The sequence below is a fragment of the Mesoplodon bidens genome (genome assembly GCF_964165515.1).
Source record: "Mesoplodon bidens genome assembly, chromosome: 3".
In the NCBI taxonomy this organism is placed as follows: Eukaryota; Metazoa; Chordata; class Mammalia; order Artiodactyla; family Ziphiidae; genus Mesoplodon; species Mesoplodon bidens.
This window is the reverse complement of record NC_138178.1, coordinates 80,954,450-80,972,628: the sequence shown is the minus strand read 5'-3', so window position 1 is coordinate 80,972,628 and position 18,179 is coordinate 80,954,450. Positions and strand designations below refer to the sequence as shown.

The 18,179-nt window shown below is 45.3% G+C and overlaps 1 protein-coding gene across 2 annotated transcripts in view; it reads left to right on the top strand.

Moving 5' to 3' along the window:
- Positions 1–18,179, top strand: part of ST8SIA2 (ST8 alpha-N-acetyl-neuraminide alpha-2,8-sialyltransferase 2) — a gene marked incomplete at both ends in the record, with an annotated part of 66,717 nt that overhangs the window by 33,159 nt on the left and 15,379 nt on the right. The window contains 3 exons of one of the 2 annotated variants that reach the window (XM_081226814.1): positions 8,092–8,154; positions 10,209–10,337; positions 14,642–14,899. In XM_081226814.1, coding sequence (XP_081082940.1) covers positions 8,092–8,154; positions 10,209–10,337; positions 14,642–14,899 — 450 coding nt within the window. The remainder of the gene's footprint in view (positions 1–8,091; positions 8,155–10,208; positions 10,338–14,641; positions 14,900–18,179) is intronic. The other variant, XM_081226815.1, reaches the window with a different exon arrangement.

The following is an 18,179-nucleotide window of genomic DNA, read 5'->3' as shown; positions in this document are numbered from 1 at the left end:
AACAATACAGGAGTTTGTGATCCTCACTGTTGGAGCTGTGACTTCAGGAAAGCCGTGCTCATGGCAGCAGAAGCCTACCTCAAGCAGAAGGATGTCATCAGAAATGTGGCAAAGATGCTTTGTGGAGGGGCATTTTGCTCCTAACATCCTAGAGAAGGAATTAGCAAAGCACGGCTCACAGGTCAAAGCCGAGCACTACCTGTTATCATGGGGCTCTCCATCTGAGATGATTTTATATCCTTAAAGAGTTGCAAAAAATCAAAATAAGTATAACACTAATACTAAGTGCTTTATAATATGTCATGCACTGTTTTAATCTCTGCACTCATTAGCTCACTTAATCTTTATAAAAACTCCATGAAGTAGATACTATTACTCATTTTTTTAGATGAGGAAACAAATGGAAGCTTCTAGATAGGTTAGCAGTAGTCAAAGATCACACAGCTAATGATTAGTTCAGCTGGAATGCAGACACTGGGACTCTTATCTCAGAGCTTGTGCTCTTAACTTGCTTCCCCATATGACAGGTTCCTCAACACTGTTAGGGTGTACAGAGTATAAGTCCAAAAGAGAGATTCAGGTAACACAATCTGGTGAGTTCACCAGAGGGAAGGTAACAGTGTTTCAGAGAAGCAAGGGAAGGCTGTATAGAAGAATGAGGCCACCTTTCTACCATGATGACAGGAACACTAACTTTGAACCTCAGTTAACTAAAGTCTTATCCCCCAAAAAGAATTACATTCTTCTTATTAATAGACCTGTTACCCAAACTAATGTTCTCAATCATTATTATTATATTTTTAATTTCATCAATAAGAACTTTGTCGAAATTTGTTTTCTCTTTTGTTGTTTAAGTATCTTCATCTGCATAAGATCTTCAATTTTTCCTCTTGGCCCACAAAGCCTAAAATATTTGCTGTCTGGCCCTTTAAGGAAAAGTTTGCCAACTTATATCCTAAAGAATTCAGGGCCTTGGAGTTGCTGTGGAATGTGATGGGAAAGGCTGGTGAATGGCACAGATGCAGCAGCATCTAACTCTTAGAGTTTGGAAAGTATGACCTTGAACTTTGGGTCTCCTGATAACCCCAGCCATTACATCACTCTGATGAGTTGGTGAATGAGTACAAGTCCTTCATCAAGGACTACCTAGTGGCATCCACTGAAGATGCCTTAGACCAGTATGACTGGAAAGCTTGGAAGTTCTCCACTAGTGGAGGTGGTGCCCAGGTGGTAGGGGATGGTTGCACAGTGACCAACATGAAATGTATTCCCAAGCCTATGGGCAAGGACTCTGTGCAACTGCCTTCTGCTCAGAGTGAATGAAAAAGACCCTGTGACAGGGTCTTTTCAGGAGTTCAAACTGGCCCAGTCCAAAGGATGGGGCACCATATTTCTCACTGTGCGAGGGAAACTGAAGATACTGTCATTGCCAGCTTTGTGACTGGATCTGCACTGGACCAGCCAAGGCAGGTGCCCCCTTGCCCATCTGAGCACTTGGCCAAGTACGACCAGCTCTTCAAATGGAGGAGGAAATGGGCATCAAAGCTCAATTTGCCAGCAAAAAATTCAGGAAGTTCCTAGCCAAGTACGCTCTGGGCAGGAGAGCCCCTGAGCTCTTGAGCCCCAAGCACTTGTCAACTGATGGGACCTCTGCTCCTGTGCTAATCACAGGTGCTCAATGATCCAGACACAAACACTTTGGAAGGGAATTTCCTTCCCCCGTCTCTGTGATATTCTAGCTCCTGAGAATAGCCACATCCAAAGCCAGGTTTCCGACATGCTACTACGTGGATGAACCCTGAAATACTTTATTAAGTCAAAAAAGCCAGGCATAAAAGGACAAATATTGTATGATTCCACTTACAAAAAATATCTAGAGTAGACACAGTCACAGAGATAGAAGAATAAAATAGAATAGAGGGGCTTCCCTGGTGGCACAGTGGTTGAGAATCCGCCTGCCGATGCAGGGGACATGGGTTCGTGCCCTGGTCCGGGAAGATCCCACATGCCGCAGAGCGGCTAGGCCCGTGAGCCATGGCTGCTGAGCCTGCGCGTCTGGAGCCTGTGCTCCGCAACGGGAGAGGCCACAACAGTGAGAGGCCCGCGTACCGCAAAAAAAAAAAAAATAGAATAGAGTACTAGGGGGCTGGGGGAGGAGGGATTGGGGAGTTATTGTTTAATGGGTATAGAGTTTCTGTTGGGGGTGATGAAAAAATTCTAGAGATAAATGCTGGTGATGGCTCCACAATATTGTGAATATATTGGATGCCACTGAATCATACACTTAAAAAGGGATAACATGGAAATTTTATGTTATGTATATTTTACCACAAAAAAGAAAAAGTCTTTAAAAAAACACCCTTGAACCCTGTTGGAATCCCTTGCTCTGTTCATGTGATGACTGCAAATCATCCTCTTCCTTCTTTTCTCCCTATCATGTGTTTGTGGGGCCACATACTTATAATGTGTCCTTGGAGGATCAACAGGCAGGGACCCCAGTGGTTTATATACACAAGTTGAAAGCACACGTTCATTATCTTCCCAAAACTGTAAAGGAAGAATCATCTGCAAATTCATGAATTGTGTTATAGTTTAATCTTTTATTCTCAGGACTAATCAACTGCTTAAGTTGGGTCCGCACTCTTAATTAAAGCTTTCAGCTCTTGAAAGTTCATTTACTGAGCCTAACTCTTCAGTGAGGAACCAAGGATGTGGGAGATTCAAACAGCTGTGAGACCCCAGCACCCTGAAACATGACCTTACCTATAAAACCACTGGGCTAAACAGAAATGCAGTTTTCAGGTTTGCTAATTGCTTTTCACTGAAAACAAATCCAACTATGCATGTTATTATTTTTTTAAAGATTTTTTTGATGTGGACCACTTTTAAAGTCTTTATTGAATTTGTTATAATATTGCTTCTGTTAGCTCCCTGACCAGGGATCGGACTCGCACCCCCTGCATTGGAAGGCAAAGTCTTAACCACTGGACCGCCAGAGAAGTCCCTGTTATTATTTTTTTAAACAGGCTATTTTTATTTTTTGTCTTAGCTTACTGCTCGGAAAGAGTATTATGTTCATGGTGGAAAGGAGACTGACATCTTAAAATGTAGAGCTTTGGAGTAATCAACCTCCATCCTCACTATGGCTGGGAATATTGGGCAGGGTCAAGTGGACAGTGATTATTACTAATATTATACCTTGTTTTATAGAGTTCTTTATAGTGTGCAAAGAGCTTTCCCATATATTTTCTCATTTGGATGACCTAAGCATCTTTGTTTCTATGATTTCAGAAGTTGATGAATTATCTTTAGCAAATTTTTCTCACCTGATCATCTTCCTCTGTCACTCAACCAAGCAGGTGTCAGCATTCCCCAATCACAAGGGATGTAAGCTTATTTTAATAACAATGGAGGCAAAACCTAATTAGAAAAAAAAAATCCTTTGCCAATTCATGTGATTCATTTTGAGCCAAATATCTGCAACCTGAGTTTCTTTGAATGACGGTCTGCCCCATTCTCTGGGTATCTGAGACGTGAAACTGTGTCTTGTACAGGTATAAGTAATATGTGTGAACACAGCATGCAAACTGCAGGGAAGACTTTGGAAGAAAAGTCCCACTTAGCACTAAAGTTAGATTTGATTCACTGAGCCCCACTTGGACAAAGTACTATGCAAGGCAGGGAAGGTGAACAAAACAGGGTCCCCCTGTTTTAATATAGGTTTTATTATTATTTAGGTATGGTCAGGCCAACAGATCCGGAGATGACCACCATTGAAAATGTAGTTTGTTATACTCCCACATTCCAAGAGGGCTGGCACACCACATCATGCAGGGCCACATGGAGTAGCACTAGGTCACTTAGGAGGGAGGGGAGGGGGAACTGTGGGCAAAAGCCTTTATTGTGGTTTCCATGGGAAGGAAGGGTGAGGCAGGGTAAGCAGGCTTAGGATTGGCTAGTTTGGATAACTTCAGCAGACTCTGGGGCATAGGAGCTGTCCTACCTGTCTGGGACAACTGTAACCCCTCATTATATTAAACCAGATAGATGCATAGATGTCTTGTACCTAGCTCCAGGTGATTATGGCAGGTGGATAGTGGCCCAGAGAATAAGATCCCACTAAGGGAGGTGGCAGGGGTATGGGCTCTAGATTAGTTGATTTGTATTGGAAAGGTGCACTCCCAGGCCAGTTGTTTACTATCTCTAGGAATTTGCTAACCCTGAGAGGAGCTGTCCCTCCACAGTCAGCAAGGTCCCAGATGTCAAAGCATCAGATAAAGAAAATAAAAGACATGGTTAATGCACACCATCCAGGGGCTTCCCTTCTAGTGTGGCGAGCAGCTGAGGAAGCTGAAACCAGAACCAAATCTCTAGACCTTGGTTTCTTCAACTATAAGAGGAGGAGTTTAGACTATCTCAATGACAAAATTTCTTTAAAGTCTCCCATCTGTGATTCCATGAAATAATTAAATATGAAAAGGTGACAAATGCCGTAATAGAGTGCTTTAGGAAGAGAAGGAAAAGGTGGCTGAGAATTGAAAACTAAGATGGTTTTGAGGGGAAGCACAGGTGTTGGGCTTGGGGTTTAGCATAGGAAGGCGATTGGATGGGTTGGCTGATGGAGGGGATTCATCTTCTCAGAGGTATTAGGTAGAAAACAAACGTCAAAGCAGAGGTTCTCAAATGGAGGCAATTTTGCCTCCCTGCCCCAGGGAACATTTGGCAATGTCTGGAGGCATTTTTAGTTGTCACAATTTGGGGGTGTGGGGAGGGCTTCTCCTGGCCTAAAGTGGGTAGAGGCCAGGGATGCAGCTAGAACACCCTACAGTGCACAGATAGCTGCCCAACCCCCAACACCAACATTGAAATATCAATAGGGCCGAAGTGGGGAAACCCAGAGTTAGAGGAAGGATTGGTATGAAAAAGTGCATGGTTTGTGGTGGCCAAGTCAGCAGGACTGGATGCTCCCCAGGACCTGGCCTGGAGGCAGGAGAAGAGAAAGCAGGAGGAAGTTGTTGCTCAGCATTGAGTACTCTCCAAACCCCTGGTTGCATTAAACCAGATAGATGCACAGATGCAGTGCTCACCTCACCTGGAGTCCTCTCAGATTTCAAGAAAGATGCTGAACAGAGTTTGTTGAGTTTTGCTGTTTGTATAAGCAGAATTTTAATTTTTTATGAAGATTTTTTGTCTGTCTGTATTTTCTCTTAGAATTTCTTCTTCCACTTCTGAATTTTAAAAGTCCTTCTCATATATTCCTCATACCTCATCAAGATTTGATAAATATCCTCTTCCATTTTCTTACCAATTTTGTATGGGCTGCCTTCTTTAAATATTTAACTGTTTAATTCAGTCTTCCCCAGAGGTGCTATAAGTGTCCTTGGTAATAAGTAAGATGATTTTAGGAATTCCATTGATAAATATTTTTGTGGTAATGGTTTTGTGTTCTTTTCAAATGAGTATATAATCATGATATCAAACCCATATTTTCACAGATGGCATTGTGTAGGTTAAGAAGTTTTTAAAAGATGAGTCAATTTAAAAACTTAAGTAGTTAGTAGTATGGGTGATAAACAAAATATGGCAAACTGCTGCTAGGAATATGAGAATTACTAAAGTCTGAGAAACACTAGTTAAATCCACTTGAAATTTATGTCAGGGAACACTTACATGATTTCCCTCCAACTCACCTCCAGATTATTAATCAACTACTTCAAACCATTTATTGAATTTCTCGTTGATAATGATTTTTTTAAATCATACATCAATTCTCATGTGCAGCATTTCTAGACAATCTTTTTTGTTCCAGTAACCTTTCATTAGTCTTGAGCTATGACCACACTTTTAATTACTGTACTTGACTTAATATCTGGCCCAGCAAGTCTTCCCTCCCCCAAGGAGTGCTCATTTTGAGGACTGGGGTCAGGGTTAGTACATGTGAAAGGTCAGTGTCATGTGGACAGCAGTGGGCCCAGGAAAGCCCTTGGGCGCTGACCTAAGTAGATTATGGTTACAGGCCAGAGATGGCCAGGTATCCCCAGACCCTTGAATTAGACGTGTGAGAATGCCGCCATCCCAAGGGTAAATGAAGAGAGACGAAAAAGAGATATTACGCATTGACTTAAATGTGAAGAACCAATGATACTCTGTGTAATTAAGAATTAGACTGTGTGTAATGAAACTTGAGACCTGAAGGGAGACCTGAGAGGAGGCACTGGGTGAGTCATAGCACACATCCTGTTGCCTGGTCATCCAGCTATGAGGCAGAATATTTCCTGTTGCCAAATAATGTTGAAAGGACATTCAGTCTATCAGGAAAAGATACACGTGCACACACACACACACACAATGTTATATCTACAAGTATGTGAATCCTAAAGAAAGCAGATAGAAAAATCCAGATTTAAAACCAGTGAGGAGTTAGGCAGTAACTTCCCCCAAAGAGTTCTTATTAAATCACAGGATTCTTTAAATATACAGCTTTTGCAGTGATTTTAATTATTTCTTTGGAGTGTACCAACACCTTGGCTGAAAGGCTAGATGGAACTTTTAAAAAATGATAGATGTTAAAAAATGATAGATGATCTTATTTGCAAAGCAGAAATAGAGATACAGACGTAGAGAACAAACGTATGGACACCAGGGGGGAAAGGGGAGTGGGATGAATTGGGAGATTGGGATTGACATATATACACTATTGATACTATGTATAAAATAGATAACTAATGAGAACCTACTGAATAGCACAGGGAGCTCTACTCAGTGCTCTGTGGTAACCTAAATGAGAAGGAAATCCAAAAAAGAAGGGATATATGTATACATATAGCTGATTCAGTTTCCTGTACAGTAGAAACTAACACAACATTGTAAAGCAACTGTACTACAATAAAAGTTAATTCAAAAATTAAAATAAAATCACAAAAAGGGCTTCCCTGGTGGCGCAGTGGTTGGGAGTCCGCCTGCCGATGCAGGGGACACGGGTTCGTGCCCCGGTCCGGGAGGATCCCACATGCCGTGGAGCGGCTGGGCCCGTGAGCCATGACCGCTGAGCCTGCGCGCCTGGAGCCTGTGCTCCGCAACGGGAGAGGCCACAACAGTGAGAGGCCCACGTACCGCAAAAAACAACAACAACAACAACAAAAATCACAAAAAAATTATAGCTCTCCAAAAAAAAAATGAGAAAAGTGTGAAGAAGTGTCTCCTCAAACCACATATCCTATAAATCAGTGGTGAAAAAATTATTTAACTTAATAAAAATAATTAGTCTCACATACAACTTTAAAAAAACACACACAGAGCACAAAGTGGGCTGGGTACCAGGGGCAGATGGATTCATCTCTCCCCTGGCCCAGTGTGATTAGCAAAGCAGGGTGAAACTTCATGGCCCCCATCCAGAATGGAATCGACAGAACTGAAGAGATGGTGGAGCTGGAAAGGGCCTTAGAATGCTTTTACTCCAAAAACTTTTCCTCCAGAGGAAGAAGCGAAGGACCCCATTACTCACCCATCTCCTGCTCCCTGGTAAAGTGACACCACTTAATATTATTTTACCTGCCCCCAAAAAGCAAATCATTCTCACATTTGGTTGGAGGCGCTGGTTGAGTCAGTCTTGCTGCCTCTGTTGGACTTCTGATGTCTCAAGTTTGGAGATAATATGATGGACAACGTCTTACCACAGGTGAGTGACAGCCAGGGAAGACCAGGGGCAAATGATGAGTCAGGCTAAAGGAAATACTGAGTCATGCTACAGCAGGTGCTTAGTCAGGCTCAAGCATGCTAGCCTATGAGATTAACCAGAGGAGACAAAGGAGTTTGTCTCAAAGCTCAAATGAAATTCTCAAGTGGAAACCTTGGTGAGAATTGAAACAATGTTCAAGTGAGAGGCGGGGGAGCATCTAGGAGGTCTACTTCCTTGAAAATGCCTGGGTTTGTGGTTGGGCCAGGAGGTTGCCCATTTCTGGAGAGGCCTAGGTGAGATTTCATTGTCCCTCTGTAGTTCTCCAAGGCGGGCTGTGAGATCTCCTGGCAACTGAAGAGGGCTTTGCAAAGAAGAGCTGGGTTTATAAATAATGCATTTCCTTTGTCTTGCAGGAATTCTGGAGGCAGAGGTACAATCAGATCAGCTGTGAACAGCTTACATAGCAAATCTAATAGGTTTGTAAATTAGATTTTGTGTTCATTTGTTTTTGCTGTAAGGCAGCTATTAATCTGCTTCTCCTCGTTGCTGGATGGTGCCCTTCTTACTTAGCAAATAGCAAAGAGATCTGTTTCGTTTCACTTTGGCTTTGCATTTCCCTAATCACTTTTGAGGGGGGAGCTGTCAATAGAAGAGCCCGTGAAATGGCCCAAGGTCTAGAGGCTGCAGAGATAGAAAATTCAGATGAGTAAGAGTCTCTTTCTGCAAGAGAGCCCACTCACTTGGAGGCACTTCAGCCACCAATGAGCTTATTCATAACTTGAATTTTTGCTGAATAATGGAGACTCTGAAAGGAATCAGGAATTTCACCCAATTTCATTGTGGTAGATGGCTTGTCCAGGAGGTAAAGACGGAAAATAGAGCATTCAGGAACTTTGCTGAGACCTCTTAAAAATATTTAGGAAGTCAATTCAGAAATGTTAACCTTGATTACTGAAGGCACACTCTAAATTCTAAGAGTGTTTCCTCGAATGACAGTCTTTGGCCAGAAGACAGCTTGATACAGGAGTGTGAGCAAACGATTTGCAAGCCAACAGACTCAGGCGTGCCACTGGCTATGGTTGGACCATGTCCAGTCCCCATCCAGAGGATATCTTCCTCTTATATACCTTCTTTCTATAAATGGGGAAACTGAGGCTCAGAGAGATAAAATGATTTGCCCATAGTCACACAACTTATGAAATCTTTTCACTACACCCTCTGCTTCTGTTCATGAAAACAGCAAAAATTGCAAAGGGTCAGGTCTTTTGTTTCCTTTCATAGGTTCCCTTTAAGCCTGCAGGCTGGAGGAATGCATCCACCTTACTCAAAACCCTTGAATTTTCTGTTCTCTGCAAAAGTTACATATTTTTGAATCCCAGACAAGGAATATCAGCCAGAGGAGTCAGGAATATTGGGAATGGAGGTATGTGGGGAGAAAGTGCACCCCCAAATAAATTCCTTTCTACCTACAGAAAGCAAAATAGAGCATTGGGTTTAGACCTGTTAAAAGGATTTCATCTTTTTTAACTTGGCTGTTCCAAGATAAATGCAGAGGACATAGCTGTTTGGTTTGAATTCTTTAAAGCTCCAGAATTTGGCATCAGAAATCCACTTATCATTCTAACAGAGAGAATCTGCTGTCAGCCCAGACAAAAGGAACTTGCGATGTGACCCACATGCATCTGTGTGCATCCGGCAGAGGCAGGCTGGCTCCTACACTGCCTTTTGAGATGTAATTGTAACCTAGTTTCATAGAAACCTACTAGCATAGATTTCAAACATCTGAATTCAAACGGGTCCTGTAGTGCCTGAGTCAGGTGGAAAGATTGTATGCACCCAGAATTATGATTGGCCCCGGGCATTCAGAGCCAGCCAGCAACTTCATCCATCCAGGCACCCCCCAAGGTCAAATCCAAATTCAAATTCAACAAACATTTATTTATTTAGCACCTGCTATGTTAGACCATTGGGGAATATAGAAATGAGTGGGGGAACTCCCCTGTTTACAGTCTAGTGGGAGAGAGAAACAGCACGGATAACTCTGGAACTACACAGACGTTTGAAGTGGCATCTTACAAACGAGGGATAATGAGATAAAGCTACATCCCATTGCCCCAATATGAGTTTTTGTTTCCTCTTTATTAAGTTTGTAAACCATCTTATGATACTTGGTTGTTAATGCAACTGCTCTTCGGAGTTTCACAAAAGTGGCTTGAAGAAGTATTACTATTACGACAGTGACGGCTAGGTTTCACTGGGAGGAAACATCAGGGGCTGGGGGTGGGGAGAAAGATAGTTCATCACCCCCTTCCTGTCTCCCAGAATATATGTAGGTAATACCTGAGGGAGAGAGTTGGTGCATTCTAGAAGATAAATAGACTTCCTTCCCTTCTCAGGTAATAACCGCAATTTTGCTCCTCCGAAGAAGTTTACATTCAAGCTTGTGCAAAAACAAAACTATTAGACTTGTCATTGGCTTGCTAACAGATCATGTCTCCCCTCTTCCTCTTTTTTTTCCTCCCCTTTCCAGAGCTGAAGTTGTAATAAATGGATCCTCGTCGCCGGCTGTTGTTGACAGAAGTAATGAAGGCTTTAAGCGCAACATCCAACCAGCCTCAGCCAAGTGGAGACACAACCAAACGCTCTCTCTGAGGATCAGGTAGTGGTAATTACCTCTAGGACAAGAGACAGACTTGGGCTTCTTTGGCACAAGCTGACAAATTGCCGCTCTCCATCATCTAAAGAAGTCAGGGTAGAAATAAAATGTTTACCTCCCGCTGAGGCAGGTTTCATCTCTTAACTGATCAATTGGAAATAAAAACCCCAGGCAAGCCCGGCAGCCCAGCACATGTGTGCGGTGAGCACACAGGTGAGCACACAGGAGCAACTGGCTGAGGTCCTGGGTTTGGAGGGAGTGAGGCTCTTGGGTCAGCAGCACTGAGAGCCTGGGGCAGGGGGGGCGGGGATCACAGATGGCTTCTCCCAGAGGGCCCCAAAGCAGCAGCCCTTGCCTGGCATCCATCCCCTTCCAGCGGCGATGGTCCTCCCATTTGTCTTTGGAGAGCTGTCTCCTCCCACAGCCCGTGTGACTTGAGTAGGCAGCCACTCCCTGATGACATGAAGAAAAGCTACAACTGGGCATCAGGTGATCCAGGAGCTGATGGGACACCTAACCACAAAGGGAGAGGTCTGTTTTAGCCAGAGAGCAACACTTGTCCTGATCTTTGCAGAGTGATGTTTCCAGAGCAGTGCAGTCATTGTTGGGCGGCGGGAATGGGGAACTGTAAGGAAGGGATTCCAATGTCAGCACTTTGGCCACTTGACTTTGACAGAGCTGTGATAGATGCAGAAAAGAGTGGTCAGTATAACCCAACCATTCACTTGCAGACATTGTGCTGGGAGCCGGGGGCGCTGACATGAATCAGACATGCTGGCAGGAGTCACAAATGTAACAAAGATAGAGCAGGGCAGTGTGATGTACACATTAGGCAGTGTTGCCTCATATAAATAGGTGGAGATAGGGCTTCCCTGGTGGCGCAGTGGTTGAGAGTCCACCTGCCGATGCAGGGGACACGGGTTCGTGCCCCGGTCCGGGAAGATCCCACATGCCGCGGAGCAGCTGGGCCCGTGAGCCATGGCCGCTGAGCCTGCACGTCCGGAGCCTGTGCTCCACAACGGGAGAGGCCACAGCGGTGAGAGGCCCGCGTACCACCAAAAAAAAAAAAAAAAAAAAAAGTTGGAGATAGATCATACTGAGGAGAGTACTCCATTTTGTAAGGGGACTAAGAGGGCTGGCCAGGAAAGACTTGCCAGGAGCAATGGGATTTGAAGGAAAATTAGGAGTTTTCCAGGCATGCCAAGCTGCTGCCTGAAGTCTGGTGTTTGTGCTGTGTTGCTGGAGCACCCATCAGGAGGAGGGGATGGGGGTGATGAGGTCAGTGCAGTAACCAGGACCAGACGGGAAAGCCTTGACTATCACAGCCCACCTTCCCAGCCCCTCATCATGGAGAGGAAGCTGAGAACAGGGGTCTGGGGCCTGGCGGTCAGCCTTGACCATAGCCACCAAGAGTGTCACCATACAGAGCAAGGAGCTTCCCCCTTCAGGTGGGCTCACTGTCAGAATGCCCCTACCCCCGGGTTCTTGAGGCTTGGATTTGGGGCCTGAGGAAGTGTGGGGAGTAGAGAGGTGTGAGATTGGAGCCCTAGCAGCTGAGAAAGCATCTGAAGGAGCTGACTCCTGTCACCACCATTCTGCCTCCCCTCATTCAAGGCTTCTTCGGAGGGCCCCTGGCTGGGCCCTCAGCCTTCATCTTACACCCCAACAGCTGCCAACCTGCGTTACTCACCCCTGGTCAGCAGCCCTCGTGAAGCACGAGTCCTCGGACTGCTGTAACAAATTTCCACCAACTCTGTAGCTTCACACAAGAGAAATGTATTCCCCTATAGTTCTGGGGGCCAGAATTCTGAGCGCTCCCTCTGAAGGCTCCAGGGGAGAAACTGTCCTTGCCACTTCCAGCTTCTGCTGGCTTCAGGCATTCCCTGCCGTGTAGCCATGTCACTCCAGTCTCTGCCTTGTCTTCACGTGGCCTTTCGCTCTGTGTCTGTGTATCCCCTCTCCTATCTCTGATAAGGACACTTGTCATTGGATTTAGGGCCCATCAGGGTAATCAGGATGATCTCGAGATCCCTAATTTAAATACATTTGCAAAGATGCTGTTTCCAAATAAAGCACCTCACAGGTTCCAGGGTTAGGAGGTGAACATATATTTGGGAGGCCACTATTCACCCCACTACACCACCTGTGAGTGAAATCCTCCTGCCAGCACAAGCCCACCTCAATCTCCACTCACTCTTTCTCTCACCACTGGGTAGAGAAAAGGTTTCCCCCTTTCGGAGAAGACCGGATTGTGGCCGCCATGGGGATCCTGCAAACACACAGCTACCTTGACAGGAACAATGTGCCTTCACCCAGGGGAGAAAAGGATTTCCTTCATCTTCCTTCAATTAGTCACCAATATTATTCATAATAAAGATTCTGTGAGTGATTTGGAATGATGTTTAATAATTAGTAGTAATTTCTCATAATTAGTTAGAAATTAACCCATCCACAGAGGAGTTTATCTATGGGATTTCTGGGGGCTCTCTTTGCTTTTAAATACTCTGGGGGTAAGTAATTGCAAAGGTTTCAGCAATTTCCAGACCATATTAGTTTGTAAAGTTGTGTAATCCTGGGTAAAGCACTATAAATAAAAACGATGTTTTCTGTTGTATCTCTGTTTTCCATCAAGAGATACAAATTATTCATCAAGAGTGGTTTCCCCTGCATGAAAGCACGAGATCAAATTATTAATAAGGCAAAGACCAGTGGAACAGGAGCATTGTGCCCTGTCAAGCATTCTAGGTGCCCCTTGGTGACGCCAGAGGCTCCCAAACCTGGACCCACCTTAGAGTCCCCTGCGGAGCCTTTGAAATGCTGAGACCTGGGCCACACTCAGAATCAGGATTTCTCAGGCATCAGCCTGGAGCTTCTAAATTCTTTGTAGTTCCCCAAATAATTGAATGTGCATCCTTCTGGGATACACCACAGGTTGTGACCATCTCAGATCACACAGGCTCTCAGGGATCAGTGTTACCATCTGTGCAATGGTACAGCCACCTTGCAAATCCTCACATTTGCAAAGCGTGTGAAGGTCCTGTTCCTCTGGGGCTTGGTGGAAAAGAACAGCAACATTGTGTCTGTTCTAGATGGGGGCTCACTAGCTGCAGGAAATGAAATTAATTCCAGGTGATCTGGGTACCAGATTTCCTTCTCCGGATGACTTGAATCATTTCTAAAAACCTTTGGGGCAGTTTACACAGTTTTTAAAGTGAAACCTCCAGTTAGGATCCTCACCTTCCTGGGGGCAGGAATAAAACTCCCCTGGTGATTCTGAGAGGATTCCTATCCCTTTTCTGACCACATCCCATCCCATCTATGTGCTTTGCTAGATGATTCTGGAGCTTTCCCCCTAAATCAAAGTCACGCTGAAGCCTAGAGAGCTGTCTTTTGATCACCTTTGTTCTGAAACAACACAAAGCAACGCTGCTCTGTGGGACCAGAGAGGTATCAATATTTATAAACTCCAAACAAGACAGCAGTGAAGAGGGCCAGGGAGCACACAGCACAGAAAGGACCAGTGCACGGACGGCAGGCCATGTTTGCAGTCCTGCAAACGGCGAGTGGTTGACACGCCTCACAGTGTCCACACACCCACTAGCCCCCTGGGAGGCCCCTGTGCCCAGAGAAGGCTTCCAGGGAAGAAAATAGGCCACTGAGGAATGAGGGACACCTGTCATTCCAGTTTCCAGGTCCTAATTCAGGACTGCCTGTCAGATGGTGGCCCTGAATCCCACTCAGAGAGGGGAGTATGAGATAGGATGACCATGGTCTGGGTTTGCCCCAGTCTCAGGTGCAGTTTGTCCCTGGGGTACAAGGCTTTCAGTCTAAGACCACGCTTTCCTAGGCAAACCAGGGTGGCAGGTCACCCTTCCTTCCAGGGCCCTTCATGATGAGCTCACATTCAGTCCTGATGAAGTCATTTCCCAGGGCAGGTATCCTGTCTCCTAGAAGGAGGACCAGATCGGCCTCTGGGCCATGTTGCCAGTCTCGGCCCAGAGCCAGAGATTGGAGATTCTCCAGTCAAACACATAGACGGGATGAGATGTGGTCAGAAAAAGGATAGAAATCCTCTCAGAATTACAGGGAAATTTTATTCCTGCCCCTAGGAAGGTGAGGATCCTAACTGGAGATTTTACTTTAAAAACTGTGTAACCAGAGATTCTCAGAGGGCATCTGACCTCTAGCTACCCCTGTGTGCTGGGCTGCATCAGCCCTGCAGGGTGACCAAGGAGAGGAAAAGCCAGGTTGGCAAAGGGCAGGTAGCAGCAGGAGACTTTTTCCTCATGTGTGTTTGGTTTTCGTAGGAAGCAAATCTTAAAGTTCTTGGATGCTGAAAAGGACATTTCTGTCCTCAAGGGGACCCTGAAACCCGGAGATATTATTCATTACATCTTCGACCGAGACAGCACAATGAACGTGTCCCAGAACCTCTATGAGCTCCTCCCCAGAACCTCTCCGCTGAAGAACAAGCACTTCGGGACGTGTGCCATCGTGGGCAACTCCGGGGTCTTGCTGAACAGCGGCTGCGGGCAGGAGATTGACACACACAGCTTTGTCATCAGGTAACCGCGGTAGATGTCCTGGACACAAAGTGACAGGCATATTTAAGTTGAGCATTGCCCGTTGTCCCAAAAGGATCAAACAAGATTAGTTGGGTGAGTCCCCTTCCTCAACCTTGACTGTCCATTAGAATTGCTCGGTAGCCTTGGAAAGTTCCAACATCCAGACTGCACCCGAGACCAATTAAATCTGTCAGAGGGGTGGGGGCATGTAGCCCAGGGAGCCTGAGGGCTTCTGGTGTACAGCCAAGATTTTTTTTTTAAAAACATCTTTATTGGAGTATAATTGCTTTACAATGTTGTGTTAGTTTCTGCTGTATAACAAAGTGAATCAGCTATACATATACATATGCCTTCATATCTCCTCCCTGTTGCGTCTCCCTCCTACCCTCACTGTCCCACCCCTCTAGGTGGTCACAAAGCACCGAGATGATCTCCCTGTGCTATGTGGCTGCTTCCCACTAGCTATCTATTTTACATTTGGTAGTGTATATATGTCCATGCCACTCTCTCACTTCGTCCCAGCTTACCCTTCCCCCTCCCCGTGTCCTCAAGTCCATTCTCTACGTCTGCGTCTTTATTCCTGTCCTGCCCCTAGATTCTTCAGAACCATTTTTTTTACATTCCATATATATGTGTTAGCATACAGTATTTGTTTTTCTCTTTCTGACATACTTCACTCTGTACGACAGTCTCTAGGTCCATCCACCTCACTACAAATAGCTCAATTTCCTTTCTTTTTATGGCTGAGTAACATTCTGTTGTATATATGTGCCACATCTTCATTATCCATTCCTCTGTCGTTGGACACTTGGGCTGCTTCCATATCTATTGTAAATAGAGCTGCAATGAACATTGTGGTACATGACTCTTTTTGAATTATGGTCTTCTCAGGGTATATGCCCAGTAGTGGGATTGCTGGGTCATAGGGTAGTTCTATTTTTAGTTTTTTAAGGAACCTCCATACCGTTCTCCGTAGTGACTGTATCAATTTACATTCCCACCAACAGTGCAAGAGGGTTCCCTTTTCTCCACACCCTCTCCAGCTTTTATTGTTTGTAGGGTTTTTGATGATGGCCATTCTGACAAGTGTGAGGTGATACCTCATTGTAGTTTTGATTTGCATTTCTCTAATGATTAGTGATATTGAGCATTCTTTCATGTGTTTGTTGGCAGTCTGTATATCTTCTTTGGAGAAATGTCTATTTAGTTCTGCCCATTTTTGGATTGGGTTGTTTGTTTTTTTGGTATTGAGCTGCATGAGCTGCTTGTAAATTGTGGAGATTAATCCTTTGTCAGTTGCTTCATTTGCAAATATTTTCTCCCATTCTGAGGGTTGTCTTTTCATCTTGTTTATGGTTTCCTTTGCTGTGCAAAAGCGTTTAAGTTTCATTAGGTCCCATTTGTTTATTTTTGTTTTTATTTCCATTTCCCTAGGACGTGAGTCAAAAAGGATCTTGTACAGCCAAGATTGAGAACCGTTGGTCTAGAACAGAGGCAGGCAGACTATGGCCCATAACCTGTTTTTATCAATAAAGTTTTACTGAAACACAGCCATGCCCATTCATTCTCATATCCTCAGTGGCTGCTTTCTCACTGCGATGTAGAGTTGAATTAGTTGTACAGAGTTGAAGAATTGCAACAGAGAGAGCGTATAGCCCACAAGCCTAAAATACTTATTATCTGGCCCTTTGGAGAAAAAGTTTGCTGACCCCTGGATAGAGCCCAGTACAAAAGGTTGGTTTAAAAAGTCTCCTGGGCTGGCCAGTTGTTGGCCCAAGTTTGGAAAACTCTTTTAAGTTGTACTCTACTAGTACCTTTATTCTCCTGTAGACAAAATCTGGGAAGTGAAGGGGGGACAGAGAGACTTGTATTTGTACTTGACCATCACTCTCTCCAAAGAGAGAATGAGCTCTCATTCTCATTTCTCATTTTCCAGTCGCCTGGGGACACATTTGGACACAGTTACTCACGGCCCTGATACCTGACCCCCAACCCAACTCAAAAACAAGGCCTTGCTGTCCCCTGGTCAAAAGTAGGGCACACAGAGCCTCAAGTTTCATCCTAAACAGCACCCCAGCACTGGCAGAACCTCATCTCACGTTTCTACCGGGACTCTCTTGATGCAAAGAGAGCCTTGTCCTGGGCTTTGGGAAGCGGCCTTATCACAGAGCTCCCTGGACCTCAGGACATGGGATTAGATGGGGTGCTGACTCCTGCATCCACTGTGATGCACGAGCTGCTGCAGCCCAGCAGCCACGCTTGTTTTAGTTTGTTGTCCTTTGCCAGGTTCTGTCTGTGCCTGGCATACCCAGTGGTTCAGTCCTGTTTCTCCAAGCTCTCTAGTCGAAAAATTGGGGAGGGAGAGGAGAGGGGAGAGGAGAAGGGAAGTGGCAGGTTTGTCTGATTAGAAGCCAGAGAAGGGGTGAGGGTAGTTGGGGAGGGCGTTAAAGGTATGGTCAGAGGGCAAAAGCTGACCCTGGCAGGGTCTGATCACCTCCTGGGGAGCCTGGCAGCATTGAAGGCGGCCTTCTTGACCTGGTTTCCATATTGAGTTTTCAGTTCTCCACCCAGTCCGGCCCCAGGATTTCCAGAGGCCACAGCGGGTTCTAACCAACAGTTTTTTGTTTTGCTTTGTTTTGTTTTTTTGACACTTGCACAGCAAGATGAGTGGTATGATACCTGGAGTCCAGTCTTGGCTCTGCTGCCCATTTGTCACGTGACTCGGAGTGTGTCACTCCCCTTTCTGGGCTTCAGTTTCATCATCTGTAACCTGGGCGGTGGGGCTGATAGTCTCTGAAGTCCTTCCGTTAGGCTCTAGCCCAGTGTCTCCAGACATAACCAGCGTATGAATCACCTGAGCTTATCAAGATGCAGAGTCATCAGGTCTGGGGTGGGGCCCGACACTCTGCATTTCTAATACCCTTGTGCCGCTGAGTGGACGGCACGTTGAGAGGCATGGCCACAGCATGCTCTGCCCCTCCCAGGACTCACGTCCACAACGGTCCACACGCACTTGGAAAAGAGGGACCTGAAACACCACGGCGAGAGCCACTTAGAACAATGTGTAGCTGTACTTTGACCTTTATTCTATGGCTCTCACAGATCTGCCTGTCTGTGGGGCCAACTTGTGTGGTTTTTCAGGACAAAAGTCACATGGCGCCACTGTGTACAGACCCCCACTGGCTGCCAGGTGGGAGCATCCCTGACACACAGACCCTTTGCTATCTCACCTTGTTCGCCTCTCTCACCCCATCTCCTCCACACAATATGCCCCCATCAG